Source organism: Agelaius tricolor, unplaced genomic scaffold, assembly GCF_023055355.1.
Source record: "Agelaius tricolor isolate 1412-34295 unplaced genomic scaffold, bAgeTri1.0.p SCAF_6, whole genome shotgun sequence".
NCBI classification, from domain to species: Eukaryota; Metazoa; Chordata; class Aves; order Passeriformes; family Icteridae; genus Agelaius; species Agelaius tricolor.
In genome coordinates, this window is record NW_027269266.1 from 14,680,328 (window position 1) to 14,696,053 (window position 15,726).

The following is a 15,726-nucleotide window of genomic DNA, read 5'->3' on the forward strand; positions in this document are numbered from 1 at the left end:
CACTGCAGGGATGCCAACAGACATTATTATGTGAGATCTCCTTGATTTCAGGGGGAGCTGAGGCTACTCTCCCTTCCTCCATGTTGTGGGAGTCCCCTGTGCAAAGCTCGTTTTTTGCAGTCTTGGACAAGGATATGAGATTCAGATCTGCAGGCAAAGAAAGACACTGACTATATTTTTATGATTCTAGTGTCAGATTTTATAAATAATCATAACTTTCTGTAGAGATTAGGAACAAAATATAAAAGGTACATTAATGTGTTCAATCTTCTCTGTCTATGCACGGTTGGGTTTTTTCCCTCTTCAAACTGTAATTATTAAATGAACTGAAGATTTTTTTCCTCCTCAACCTTGTTTCATTTCAATAAAAAACTGATTTAATTTGAATTGTTCACCACTTTCTTTAGGCTCTTGAGGGTTTTGTGTGCTTTTTGTTTGGTTGTTTTTTTAATCCTTTTGCTCTCAGCATTAAAGTGGCATTTTAGATTATGCAGCGTAGGTCTTATGACAAATGATATTTCCTTGGGCTTTTTCTGTGTATAGAGGAAAGATGATGTAATTCCACACTTAGTAACATTTCTTCCAGCATTTCAGTAACCAGTCAAGCATATAGCTGGCCACTTTTTTTAACCTACATATTTTCAAACAAAACCAAATCTTGTTCCTCCCCATTTACTACTGCTTTGTTGCAAAATGAGCCAAATATTATCCTAAGAAAATCTAAAATATGTTGTATTATGTTTTATTACATATGACTTATTTTTCTCATGAAAGTTAAGAGCTTTATAAGTATGTGCATTAATAGTGCCAAAGCACACCAAAATTAAAATATTGTGCATACAGCTGCATTTCTTCTTATTTTTTTCAGGCACCATTTTACTAATAAAAACTGAAAATTAGGACATTTACACTATGAGTATTTTTCAAGATTTTCATTGTGAAAACAGGCATATTGAAATACCCTTTCAAGTAAAGCCATCTGCTTCTGACCTTAGCACTCAATAAAAGAAAAAACAGGGCAGAAATTAGTTCCCTACTATTAGGAAAGACTTGTCTCACAGTGCCCAATCTGAGCAGACAACATTATGATCTAAACTGGGAGGCTGTACAACATCCCTTTATGATGATGTCCTGTGACAGCAGTATGCCCATTTTAGTGCCTGATGCTGGTGAAGGAAGGGGCAGCCCTAGTAAATTGTACTAATCTCACATTTCACACACAGCAGGGAGACTGCATTCATATATAATGACCTTGACCTTACCCCCAAGGGCTTACACTCCCTTAGCTATTTCTTCCTTCTTTATTTGTGCCTTCAGTGTACACTTCACTACCAAAGTGAAGTGTACATCCTCATTGTGATCTTCTGTAGATTAAGAACATGTAACTCCATCATTCCTCAAGGTAGTGTCTGGACCAAAGACTGCTCACACTGTTAACCCTACAGATCTAAACAGGCCAAAACGCTTTGAATTATTTCCCAATCTTTTTTTAATCTCCTAGGGAAACAGATGTATAACAGCAGCAGTGTTTCACACTGCACTCCCCTTAATGTCTCTGGCAGGTATCTTTTGCTGTTCTTGTTCCATGTTGTATGATGCCAAAAGTGGCCTCTCCTTCCACATCTCTTAGCCCTAAGGTCTGATAGTCTTTTATAATTCCACCTTTTTAGTAGATCTGGAGGCAGCAGGTCCTAATGGTCCCAGGTTTTCCTTTAGCACCTTAAGCTTCACTTTGAGAAGAAGCCACTATTCCTGTCAGGATGCAAACAGGGAAGTAGCTACTTCCCTCTCAACAGTAGTGGAGTTATAACTCAATTCCTCTGTAATTGCTGATACCCTTGACACTGATTTCTTTGTTTGCTTATTTCAGGTTGTATTGGTGTAATGATACATATCCAGACAGAATATTTCAGACAGGTCAGTTGAAATGCATACAAAATGCTAAGAAAAACCTCAATCATGCAATTCCTTCATACTACAAAATGACAAAAGACAACAGGGAAAGAACAATATTAAATCAAGGCAATTCTGGTAGTCCTAATGGCAAACATCACAACACACTAGTGATGTAACTACATGCAACCACATACAGTGGAATCCCCACTAAGACTGTAAAAGGAGATCAAAGAGCCTCTCCCAGATTTAATTATTTATCATGAATAGAAAGCATAAAGACATTTAATTGAAAATGTTACTAACAGACCATAAGGACACAAATGGTGGGTTTGATGACTTTACAAGAGATGTTTCAGAAACTTTTTGAAACAACGTCAATATTCAAATTTCCTTATGCCTTATAAACTGACTCCAAAAGTAAACTTTTAAATTAAAAGAGCACAAAGTCTATACAGCTCAACAGTGAGCTGTTGTGAGAAAATCATGTTTGAGAACTTCTGGTCAGTGAGAAGAGCTCAAATTAAGTCTAGAACTAAAAATCAGATTCTGATCAATAAGATGGAAATAAAGAAATAGGAAACAAAGTTGAAATGATGAGTCAAAAGTATTAGAATTTTCAGCAGCATTTTATGTTGGAAGGTGCTATGTTATGAGGAAGCATGACTTGCTTTTCATAAATCCATGCCACCTCCTCCCAATCACCTTCTTGTATAGAAGTTTAGAAATTATTTCCAGGATTATTGGCTCCATCACCTTCTGTGATGGAGATCATATGTGGGTCTGACCAGACTGTAGTTCTCTGAATCCTCCTTCTTGCCTTTCTTGAAGACTGGAATGAAAATAATTTTCTTCACTGCTTCAGGAATCTCCTCCAATCTCCAAGATGCTTCAAAGATTATTGGCAGTGATCTTGCAATGCCATCAGCCAGTTCCCTCAGCACTCCTGGGTGCATCCCAACAGGCCCCATGGACTTGTGTCCATCTGATTCTTTTAAATGTTATCTAACCTGATCTCCCTTTACTGAAGGTACATTTGCCTTGCTCCAGACTTCCTTACTGGTCTCAGGGATCTGGGATTACAAGTTAAGACAAAGTGGCAAAGAAGAGATTCAGGGCCTCCACCTTTGTCTTGTCCTTTGTCACATTCTCCATCTTTCTGTATTATTTTGATGTACATAGTGTTTTACTGTTGAAAACTAGTGTTTCCCAAACCCTCAGGAAAACACACACTGTAGATGCAAATTTTTAACTGAAAGAGACATATCCAAAAGATAACCAAAAGGCCCAGAAAGATCAAAAACTTAATATTCAGGAAAACCATACATGTAAACTGCCTGGGAGATGAAAAATCCATGGCATTTACTACAAAACCAAGAGACATGGAGTAAAGGGGGATAAAAAAGTTAATCTGTACTATCAAATACAGGGGGACAAATATAAATGGATGTTAACGAAATGAAAGTCCAGTGGCTTTCATGGTAAATTTACCATGAGGCTTCAAGACAAAGAAAAATTATTTTTAAGCATACAAGGAAAAAAAATTTAAATCCTAAATCTGATACAGAATCATTAAAAGGTACATACTGATAATAAAATGACAAACAGTGCCCTAAATAAAAGGCAGAACATTCAGTACATTTGTGAGATTTATAATCTTTTTTTCAAACAAAAGGGTTTGCCTTCTTTCTTAAATAAATCCAAGATCTTTCATTTTACAGACTGGGCCTCCAGTAGAGCAGGTGACCAGGCTCCCCTCCACATGCTCCTGCCAGTTCAGTGCATCACACCACCAATGATTCTAATCAAATCTCATGCTTCAGGGCTTCAGCTGGTTTCCTGACAGGATGCACAGGAACATTTGTTGTCCTGTTGCACAAATGGCCAGATGTACTTGGATAGGAGAACTACTCTTCTCTAGAGCCTCAGGGACTTGTACAGCTACACACAATCTGGTACAGTATGATGGTGAGGAAATTCCTCCTTCTCAGATGCTGCCTTTCTTATACCTTTCATTTCAAACTGACTGCTGCTTTGATACCAAAAAGGATGTTTTTTCTCCCTGTATGACTAGCAAAACTCTGGAAATTTTTCTCATTGTTCTATGACATGGTTTTCCTGTTATAATAATCCTGGAAACTGCATCCTATGCAGCTGGAACAGAATATTTAAAATACCTCGGGACTGGAATACTCCAGTATAAATAAGTCACTGGGTTCCATCTTCAGGTAAAAAATGAATGGAATTTAGTACACACAGATGAGACTAGTGAGTTTCTAATAACCTCAAGAGATGACTGTTTTGTGACTCAAGACAAAACCAAGTGGCAGTCTTTGCTGGTCAGAAAGGGCTATGTTTTCACTTCATGTGTCTCTGGCATCTGACACCAGCTTTCAGTGTCAAGCTTCTTTAATGCTTAAGCCACCAGTGACATCCTTGTGTGAATTAATAGAAGAAAATATTTGAAAGACCAAGTGAACAGCTTATCCTGGATATAGCATTTGGCCACATGATTTCTGGTTTTTATTACTGGACAGCACAAAGGTTTTCATTCAAACATGGCCCTCCCAAAAAATTTTCAGGACTAAGCCTTCAACAAAGAATTAAACATTCAACAATGAAAAAGCTCCACAGCTCAAGTCAATGCAATCCATCTTATCCCTGCTAACCCTGGGTTGAAAAATTTGGAATTATTATTTTGATTGGGTTCAAAGCAGTTTGACAAGCTGCTCACGAAGAAAGATTTCTTTAAAGTCTTTTACTTTTATTGGCTTCTGCCATGTCTCCTGCTGCATTTTAGCAGCAACATGTGAATGTCATGCTATATGGTATGCAGAAATGACAACAAAATAACAGCCTGGTTTTGATCTGAACCAGTGAAGCAGACAGCTTTATTATGGATGTATGCTAGAATGACTAAGACAAATACAAGTCTTGCTATGACTCATTGCTTAAAGTAAGCTAAAGGCAGAAAGAAAATTATTTTACTTTTGAACTTTCAAATTAAATTAAATTAATTAATTGTTTCATTTTTGCAGAATGATTCAGACAGCATTTATAGCTAATGCAGGGCAAGCACAAAAGAACACAGTAGGATATTCTGACTACTCCAGAATAAGTCATCTACAAAAGTTTGGAACACTACTCAAGGTCATGCTGAGCTCCTCTTCAGTGTCAGCAGGACATGCAAAGCTGGGAAAGATGATATATATTAAAAGGGACAGAAACTAAAATGCCCCAACATTTGAACTTGGATCAGTCACAACTGACTTCTCAACCTATTCTCTGATCACAAGGTGGCTCTAGACTCCCTCCATTGCAGCCTGACCTGTGCCACGTGCCATCTGAGCACAGTCCTTGGGAGCCTCTGCAATGCCACATGGCTCAGACACTTGCCAGGCTGAGCTGTGATCAGTCAACAAACTGCCTCTAAAAAGGCAATTTGTGGTCATTTAGGTCATGTCAGGAATGGCCATAGCACTGTGTCACAGCAGGACAACACGAGAGCCGGTGAAGTGTCGCGGTGAAAGGATGACACTCAGTGCTGGAGCTCCCTGCCCAACCTCTGACCAGAGATTGCAGATGCTCTTTTCCCCCCAGACCAGCAGAATGCTCCCTCATCCATCAGAAAACCAGGAGATCTGAACAATTAAAGAGATGGAATTATCAAGATGCAGTTGTACCATGGACTCAGTATTCCATGGAGGCTGTCCCCATTGTTTGGACATGTGTACAGGATAACTGATTTTACTTCTCTTGCTTTGTCATTACAGCAGCTGCTGGCTCAGATACACTTCAAAAATTCAACCTTTTTAGCCCATTCACAGAATTTTAAATGTTTTGGCCTGTATTTCTGTATCAGAATACATATAAATATCATGGAACAATACTTAACAGAAAGACCTGTGCATTCTAACTCATGTTGATCAGTTGTTATTGATCACTAGTAGTGGTAAAGCACTACTAACAATCCATAATTTCTAAGGAAGAGTAGTATACCACTGAGACAATACAGGATGTTGGCAGAATAACTCTTTCCAGAGGGAAAAAACCCCAGTAAATTTATTTTAATGACTCAATTGAATTATGGAATTAATAATTGCATTTAGTATTGCCCAAATGAAATTATGAATTCATTTTAAAGTAAACATAGAATGAATTTAAAAATATGCTACCAAAACTGTGTCTTGCCATTGATTAGTTTCACCAAATTGCAATTTGAATAACAACAATAATAAGGCCATCTAGGAATGCCAGTATCAAGATTTCTTTTTTTCTTAACTTTGAAATACTTCAAATAGCTTTAAAGGAAGAATGATCATTCTCTCCATAGCAAAATAATAACCCAATTACATTCCAAACACTAAAGCTGATCTCTGTCTACCTGCAGCTCCCAAACTACAGAGAAGCAATAGTTCAAGTATTATACAAAGCAATATCAGTATGTCTAAATAGAGCAATACATACTCCATTCCCCAATTCATTCTTCCCTCAATGAGTTGTTCTCAGGGTAAATCTCTAGCTGACCCTGCCTACTGTCCATGATAAAACTGTGCTAGCTATATGCAAAGTGGGATATCTGAAACTGCATTTGGAATGCCAAGACAATATTCACACAAACTTCTACATCCAACATGACAAAAGCAGAAAAATGCAAACTAAATGTGTTTAAAGTGTCAAAATCACCCTAGCTTCACTATATATTCCATTAATATTACAATAAATGTTTTAATTATGCAACCTATTTATCCACAGTGCTAAAGGAACACTTGAAGACATTCTATTAACTGCAGCAACACAGCTTGTATTTTTCCACCCTCTGCCAGCAGCAGTGAGATTGCATTACCTTTTTTCCATGTTTTCCACTGGAACCTCCTTTACATATTAAAAAACATAGATCTTTCCTACGTATTGCTATTCCAGAGCCTCTAGGGATGGAGAGTTTTAGGTACTATTAACAAAACAACTAAGAAGAAACTGAAAATACACAGTTCCAACCCTTTCCAATATCCCCCTCCCCACAGTTACACCACTGGGCAAACTATGAGGAGTCATAGGATCTCTTGTGGCTAAAAGCAGGCTCGAACTCTAAAGATTTAATGAGTCTACCCACATTTTATTTTCCTTACAGGTACTTGAATATTTCTAATACCAATCTAGATGTCTGACTTCTTTTCCCAGGGACCTTTCCTGGTAATAACAGTAAAGGTCTAATTACATGTGATATGAAAGTATGTTTGATGCACAGACGGGCATGGCCTTCAGAAAGAAACAGTGCTGCTGGAAAAATATGCATTTCTTAAGTGGGGAAGTATAATTTATATTTTTTCCTGGACATTTCCAAGGCAACAGCTGCTCATCCTGAGATATTTCTAGTCTGGGAGAGCAGGTTTCAGTAGTCCTGAAGAAGTATGAGCTACCTGTCTCTTGGTAAAGACTATCAGCCTAAAGGTCAACCCTCAAAAATATAGCTAAAGAGAAATTTTCCATCAGCCTTACAGTCTCCTCTTTTTAGCTAAAAGAATCACTTTGCCATGTGACCATAGGTGTTTCACACAGCTTTTAGTGGAAAAATAGTTCTTTCCTCCACGGCTTCTGAGACATCAGCAACTTGTCTAGTTTGCTGATAGGGAGTTGTGTCCTCTAGGATCCTCTTTGATTAAAAAAAAAATATATATATAAGCATGAAAAGCCCTGGCTTTTGAGCTCCCAGAAGCACTGAAACGGCAGGAGATTTCAGAAATAATTTCAAATAATTTCAAATGAAATGTCACTCAGACTTTTTCAGACCAAAGTTAAAGTAATAATAATAATAATAATAATAATAATAAAAACCTAAATATCTCTTCTCCCATTTTGAAACCACACATTATAGACCTGTGGCTTAGATTAACATTAATATATGAAAGGCCCTGTGCAGCATCCTGATTTCAAGAAAAGAAACTGAATTGAGAGGGACTATCCAAAGAAGCAAGTATTTGTCAGCAGAAGCAGATGTTACACCCTTAGTACCCCATGAAATTGGTTGCACATTATAAGATGCAGATGAATGTATGAATTTTTATTACAGATGAGGTGTGCTATGTGTTCAAGTGACTCCAGGCCAGCTTTTTTAACTGATGAAAAAAGATCAGACACTTAGATATTTAAGCAGAAAGGTCTGCATATAAATTTGTCACTTGACTTTCAAAAGGTATCTGGCATTAAATTAATTTCTTTAAATTTCATTACATTAATTTCCTGCACCTTTAGAGGCTAAAATTTCATTTGAAATCTGTCTTTTTAACATCAATCCGCTGTGTGCCACCAAAGTTCTGAAACAGATGTAAAAGACTTTCTCCACAGAACAGTAATAAGAAACTGAATATAATTGGGAATATTTATCAAAAAAAGGAATTTAATTCACACCTTACTTGACTCCAGTTCTTTCTATATAACAGATTATATAGCAGTCACTCTTTAAAGTGCTACAATGAATTTAATGTAAATGTATATTTTTCTATCAAATCTCTATCTTATACTGAAAACATAGCAGCTACACTTGAATATAATTCAAATATATAATGTGGTAGAGGGTATTCCTTGCTTGAAGCCTAATTGCTGCAATTCTCAGGCAGAACATCCTACCTCAAAGCTTTTCTATCAGAACAGCTTAGGAGCTAATTCCCACAAAAGTTCAGGTAGTGAAAATGCCTTCAGTCAGCCTTGTCTTACAAAGAAAATATGGACTATTAATGTATTTAGAAGTCTAATGGCTTTTTAGACTGAATCTGACATTCTCACAGTAGATCCCCTTGGCTGGTACTCATTTTCTGTAAAAAATAAAAATATTTTTGTTTCTCTCTGCTGATCTAAATTATCATACCAGATGGATGCTAAGCCAGAGGATGCATCCCTGGTAACAGTATTTCAAAATTTTTGTGGCTTGGACAGTTTAAACTCAAACTTTATCTGACAGTTCCTTGATAAGCAATTGAGCTCCAGAAGCATTGTTGTGGGATGTTACAGAATGTCCTGGGTTGCAAGGGACCTTAAAGATGATCTAGTTCAAACTCATCTGCCATGGCAGGGACATTGTTCACTAGACCAGGTTTCTCAGAGGCCCACCCAGACCATCCAACCTGGCCCTGAACACTTCCAGGGATAGAGCATCCACAACTTCTCCAGGCAAAAAAATGTTCTAGTGCCTCACCACCCTCACTGCAAAGATATTTTTTTTCCTAACATCTAATCTAAACTTACTCTTTTTCAGTTTGAAGCCATTCCATGTTGTCCTGTCCCTACATGATCTTGTAAATAGTTACTCTCCAACTTTCTTCTAGGCTTCCTTTAGGTATTTGACATAATCATTAATCTATATTGGGATTGGGTGTTTCTTAGATACGAGAATGTTACTGGGGTGATTAAACAATATTGCAGCAGAATTTTAAGGGAAAGCAAAAATTTTACTCTTCAAACCAGTCTGAGTGAGGCATGGGTGTGGGGCTGTGGTATTCTTTCAAAATCTATCTCTTTAACTGTTACTACCTCTAGCAAGGCAAACTGTTCAGAGTTAGCCGGGATTTTGGAAGAGCTTTTCCCTACATTTTCTGTGTCAATTCAAGCAATTCAGTCTCTCAAAGTTTCAGATCCCCAGCTGTTAACTGGGAATTAAAGTAATTTACTTCTCCATAAGGGTGTTGTGATGGTTATCCATTACAGACTGTGCAATGTTCAGAAACTACGGTTCCAGCATACATAAATACCTATGATACAATGACCACAAAGCAATGTGTATAAATTGTGTCACAAAATGAAGCTTCTGAAAAGTTTGTACTTCTGAGAAGTTTGTACCGCAGTGCAAGGAAGGACTCACCATGGCAGAACACTATACACCAAGTTCAAAGAGTACAAAAGCAATGAAGGAAAAAAAGCCATTTTCAAACATGATTTAATTCACTAGAAGGTAATTGTTTTTTCACTTATGACTCTTAAAAGGTTCCTAAATGTACTTTAAAAAGAGGACAAAAAAAGCTAAATGATTGCACAGCACACACAGACTAAGATCAGGTCTTTTTCTAGTTTTGTGTTCCATAAGGCACTTCACAAGCCCATGTTTCAGACCCAGGGTTTATGTTTAGAAGAAAGAAAACCACAATCAATAGTATCGGGGAGGACAGTAAAGGCTTCTTCAGGAACACCTCATCAGCATCCAGCATGCAAGAGGATGGTGCAGATAACTTTAGCTAGGGAAATGCTCACTTCCTTGGTCATGTGTGTTTGGTGGTTGAAGGAGTCCTTGTTCCCTGCCTCTGTTCTCCTCTCCACACAGAAAAGCTGTGTGCATGCTAAAAAGGGTGATGTGATCATTTGGGTTGGAATTTTTTGTGTTTGTTTGCCCCATTTAATAATTGGTTCAGCCTAAATCAAAAATTTTGCTTCCTCTGAGTATTTACTGGGTGAAAAAGACACTATGCCTCCATGTCTATCTTACTCTGTAGCCTGTCAATTTTATAGGCTTGTATAATAAAAGATCACTGAGTTTAAGTCCCAGATCCAATAAATGTTTATGTACAACAGTCTGTAGCAATGCCAACATGAGAGATTTTTATCAATTCACATTCCTGGCTAAAAAATGATCTTGGAATCTGATTAATGTGGGATTAAATCCCCTTAAGTAGACGATACAAATCCCACAAATCCCAGCTGAATACCTTAAGCAGCAGCTTGAATGGTGAACGGTACATCTTCCATGATGATTTTATGAAGACTATAAATTTATTCCATCTGAAACTACTCATTATTGGCTTCAGATTGTTTTTCTTCCTGGGGAGGTGGGGGAAAGCCAGGGAAAATATCAATCTACTCCAAAGTTGAAGTGCCATTTGTATATTCCTTTGAGAGGACAGACTGCAGCTATTGCAGGCTCCTTTTGAGCCCACATAAATGTGTGTGTAGGTATATTTGTTTCTTGTGCATGTTCTAATCTGTATTTTGGCATCACAATTTTCCCACAAGAATTGAAGATTATTTTTAAATTACAGCCTTATCAGGAGATTGCAGTACCTGGGGAATAAAAAATTCAGGTCCTCATCCCTACAGCTTGTAAGTTTTGATATCTGCATAAATGATTTAATTTTCAGAAGCATTGATCCACTAATTGCCTCCAGCACCTTAAAAATTTTTTCCACAACAAATTAAAAGTCTGTGTGTAAAAATACTGATTTTTGCCTCACAATAAACTTCCAGACTACCAGAAAATACTAGTAAGTATATTGCAGATGATTTAGGAAATACAAAGATTTTTCAATGGAAGATTTTATCTGAGGAATATAAAGGAAATACATGACATTTCAAAATAATTACTAACCCTAACAGTTTTGGGAATTTGTGTGTGAAGTCACGAGAGTTCCACAAATACAACCTACTGGCCAGAAAAAGAGTTAAAATCCCATTATTAGTTTAAACAATTGTTATATATCAATTACATCAGAATCATTAACAAAATAGGAGGACAAAGGAAAAACAAACATTTTCCACCTGCTGAATTAAATATATTTACAGTTGTCTGCTGTGCTGTAAAATAGTGACCAATAAATTTACTTTTAACATAAAAAGGCAGTGTTCTACCTGAACATAATCGTTCATAACATCAAGCACTGCAAATTTTTATACCCCTCACATGAAACAAACATAACCTTTTAGGCAAATGACTGTGGTATTGCTGATAAATAACAGGTTGCATCCACTTATCCACATCTCTCCTCTTCCCTTTTGGTGGTGACACCAAAGATGGGAGCATTCAGGAATCCCTTTAGGCCTAACAGGCTTCAACTGACCCTTTTAACACCAATCCTCAGATTTAGATTTGTCAAAATCTGTCTTCCCGGGCTTTAGAAAGTGGGGATAACCTATATAATATTTCCTCCTCTACTGCCTTCAAATATCTCTTGTTTTGTTTTAAATCAAATAAAGGAAGTATATGCATCTGAGGTGGAGCACTCCCATTCTTCACAATACCTATTAAATTTTAAATGCTCTCATATAAAACATGAAGCTTTTTACTATCAACTCCTAATTTCACTCAACCAGTGTGTGGTTCCTGGAGGAACTGAACACCAACTTTATTTTGAATCCTATATTCTTGCTTTGCCATTTCACTTACTCTGTGCCTCAAGGCATTTGGCACTTACCACCAGTGTATTATAATTCCTGCTTTTTAGCCATGCTATTGAAACAGCATTACCAAAATTACTACAATATCTATCAAGTTTAAAAAAGCAACATTGGTTATCCAAGTGATTTTTAACAAAGAATTAACACAGTTAGTATTTTCTGGTTTATTCACTCTATTTTCCATACTTCAGGTGTAAAACATTGTACATATAAGTAAACATAACATACCAAAATCCACAAGCTTGACTCCTCCTTCAGTGGTCAAAAGGATATTATTTCCCTTAATATCACGGTGGATAGTTTTGTTTTCATGCAAGTGCTGCAGTCCCTGGAAGGCGAGATGTAAATATGAACTTTTAACAACATCTCTGTCCTCCATACTACATTTGCAGAAACAAGGTAGTGGAAAAGAATGAAAAATACTTGAAACATTTTTTTAATCCAAAACCACAGGGATGTCATTCTTACTGCAAAACCACTTGCCACATGACAAGGAAAAATATTCTTTCATTGCCCTACTTTATGACAAATAGAAATTTTAAGATGAGAGCATAAAAATATCACTATAAACCTACATATAATAACTTTAAATCATAAACTCAAAGAAAACTACTGAGAACTAAATTACACCAGAGAAAGTAAAATTCCAGTTATAAGAAAATGATAAATAAAGACAGTTGATCCTAATGAGCAGAACCAAATTCTTGAAGCAGGGTTTGATTTTGTTAGATATGTGGATTATTTTACTTTAAAAAGTTTGGATCCAGACATAGGAGGCTGAACAGTATTTTGATGGTATTTCTGCTATTTCTTAGAAGAAAAGCAATTTTGATGGTAAACTGTATTTGCTAAGAAAATTGATCAATGGTCAGAAATCAATTTCCATTCTCTTACTAGTGAAATGAACAGATTAACTGCTGTTTACCTTGTTTGCTTAAAAAGAACCATCCTAATTACACATTGCCTTGATTTCATTAAACACTGCTATAATACAAGATAGTGAGCTGTGTTAGTGGGGACATGATCTTCATTCATTTCAAGAAAAAGTATGAGCTGAATATTGACTGTCCTTTCATTGAAAGCCTATCTTACCATCAGAGCTTCACGTAAAATGTAAGCAATTATAAGTTCATTCATCCTTTCGCCTCTCTTCAGAAATCCCTTCACAAGATCAGTCACAGATCCACCATTGCACAGCTACAAAACATAAGTGAAATATAAAAAGGAATTAAGGAGTGTTGTAGTAACCACCTGGTTTTCATTTTCAGTATTTTTTATATCTGTAGCCAAATGAGATTCTACTAAACTGACAAACCACAAATTTGTCCTTAAGTCTACTATTTATACAAACAACATACACAGCAATTTTTGCCAATTATTTTTCACTACTTTCTGCATTTAATTCTTCTTGTCCAAACACAAGTATAGTAGTGTATCTCTTTGTTTTCCTATATCCATGATTGCTTTTCACTGAAACAGAAGTAGATTACAATGCAATAAATTAGCTGTGAAGGCATGTTTTGTGGGGCATATTAATTGCTTCTTATATTCATCATGTGGAACTCGCTACCAATGCAGATTATTGCAACATCAATTCTCAGGTACAAAAGCTATGCACAGAAAAAATGGATTTAAGTCATCAGTAGACAGGCAGCAGAAAAATTTCCGCAGCATGAAACCTACCAAGGGTAAAGCTGCCTTTTTTGCCAAGCAGCACTTAATTCCTAGCATAGGGAGATGTGATACACAAGGCATGGGCATTGTGGAATATGATGAAAGCACTGTGGAAAGAAAGGTCTCCCACTGAAACAAGGTGTGCTGTGGGTGTAGTATTAATTATAGCCCTTGTTGTATCAGCCCTGTCAGCTCCTTGTTCCAGATGTAGAGCCACAGTCTGCTCTGGACAATCCTCTCCCAGTCTCCAGAGGAGAGAGCCCAGCCAGACTCCTGCACACCCCTGTCCTGTCCCATTTTTGTGGGGAGAAGAGACCTGGCCTTGCTCTCTAGAAATGATAGTGAGCACACATTACCAGCAGATTAGTTTGGACTGCAGTACTTCATATGTTCATTTTTATAATTTACAATTTTTCTGCTGGAATAAGCAACGATGTAACTTTAGTGGGTACCTACTACTGTAGGAGTTACACATCTGCAAAGATGAAGTAGGCACTTAAGCCCTTAAACTATCCATAATGCACCTGACAATACTCATTGATTGAAGAGCCATTTGCCTCTGTAAAGGAGTAGCTGCTTCCAATAAAACAGTAAAATAAACTTTTATTCTTACACAGTATTATCATCTAGTAGCTTTTCACATGAAACTAAATTTCCATGTAAACTATTTTAACAATGCAGCACAAAACAGTAATTCCTTTGCACTACATTTAAAGTATATTCAAACCAAGAGCATAATTTACCAGTAAAACCTTTCAACTGCAGAATTCTAGACATCAGATTCTTTTGTATAAGTGTATTTTTCATCTGTTCTTCTTTACCCCTACATTTTTTCTGTGCTGCAATTAAAAAAATATTTGCACCTTACAGTAAGAAGCATTTTTTATCCTTTTCTACTCAAACATAACAATAATTCTCTGACTACCTTTGAAACCCCTAGGCTGCTCTGAACTTGCACCACAGGAATGCCTACAGAAATGCCATTCAATACATAACACTTGTTGCAAGATGTTTCCCCCATCAGGGCAGCAAAGGCTCTGGTCTGACAGGGGCTGAGCTCTGCGGCATCAGTCCTGGAACTCACTTAACCTCACCCTTACCTAAGTGGCACAATATGCATGCTCAGAGAGGGAAGAACTCCTATGCTTAAATGATGGGATTAAATGCTTTGCTGGATAAGGATCAGAGTCCCAAGCAGGATTTCATTTATTGCCATTAGCCATGCTGGTCTGCCTTCTACACTGACTTTTTCAAGTTAGTTATGTTTTCACAATGACATTTTTTTCAGGGTTTCTATCATTTTAACTTTGGCACATCACTGACATATTTAATCAAATCAAAAGGATTATGAAAATTCTGGTTAATTTAAAGCTCTTGAATTCAGAGCACTGAAACTGTCTGACAAGTAACAAACCAATTATGAAATACATTACACATATGATATTCTTCAAATTATTTTTCTTCATTATCTCATATTATATTTTGCCTCTAACAGATGGATCTTTTTTCTTTACAGAGCTGCATACCTGTTCAATGTAAAGAATACCAATGCATAAATGAATATATTCTTTTTGTAGGCAGAAGAAGGGAGAAACTACATCTCAGAAATCACCCTCTTTAAAGCTTGGGCAGTAAAGCCAATACTGAACTTATTTGCCTGGGTCAGCAATATTAATATTCCCTTTCTTTAACATGTTGCTCTAACTAATTTTTCTACTACTCTCATAAGATATAAATCTTCATTACGAGATAAATATTTGCATTGCAAGATAAAACTTACTGAAAATATCGGGTAAAGTAAGATACTAAAACTGTGATTATTTTAGACAAAACAAAAACTGAACCAGAGTATATAAAAGGTCAGCTAAAAAGGTCTTGAAATAAAGAACCCAGAGGTCAGCCCTACCACCATGGAAACCCTCCACCAAATCCCAAGGCAGGGTGGCTGCTTAGACAAAGTTCAGCTGAGGATGTTCTAGAGCTGTACTACTTTCTCTTACATCA

The 15,726-nt window shown here is 36.8% G+C and overlaps 1 protein-coding gene across 1 annotated transcript in view; it reads right to left on the reverse strand.

Moving 5' to 3' along the window:
- The window catches only part of MYO3A (myosin IIIA), a 114,322-nt gene that overhangs the window by 70,110 nt on the left and 28,486 nt on the right, over positions 1-15,726 (reverse strand). Inside the window, exons 4-5 of the mRNA XM_071428785.1 lie at positions 13,141-13,245; positions 12,277-12,376 (exon numbers count right to left, since the gene is read on the reverse strand). Of these exons, the coding sequence (XP_071284886.1) occupies positions 12,277-12,376; positions 13,141-13,245 (205 nt within the window). The remainder of the gene's footprint in view (positions 1-12,276; positions 12,377-13,140; positions 13,246-15,726) is intronic.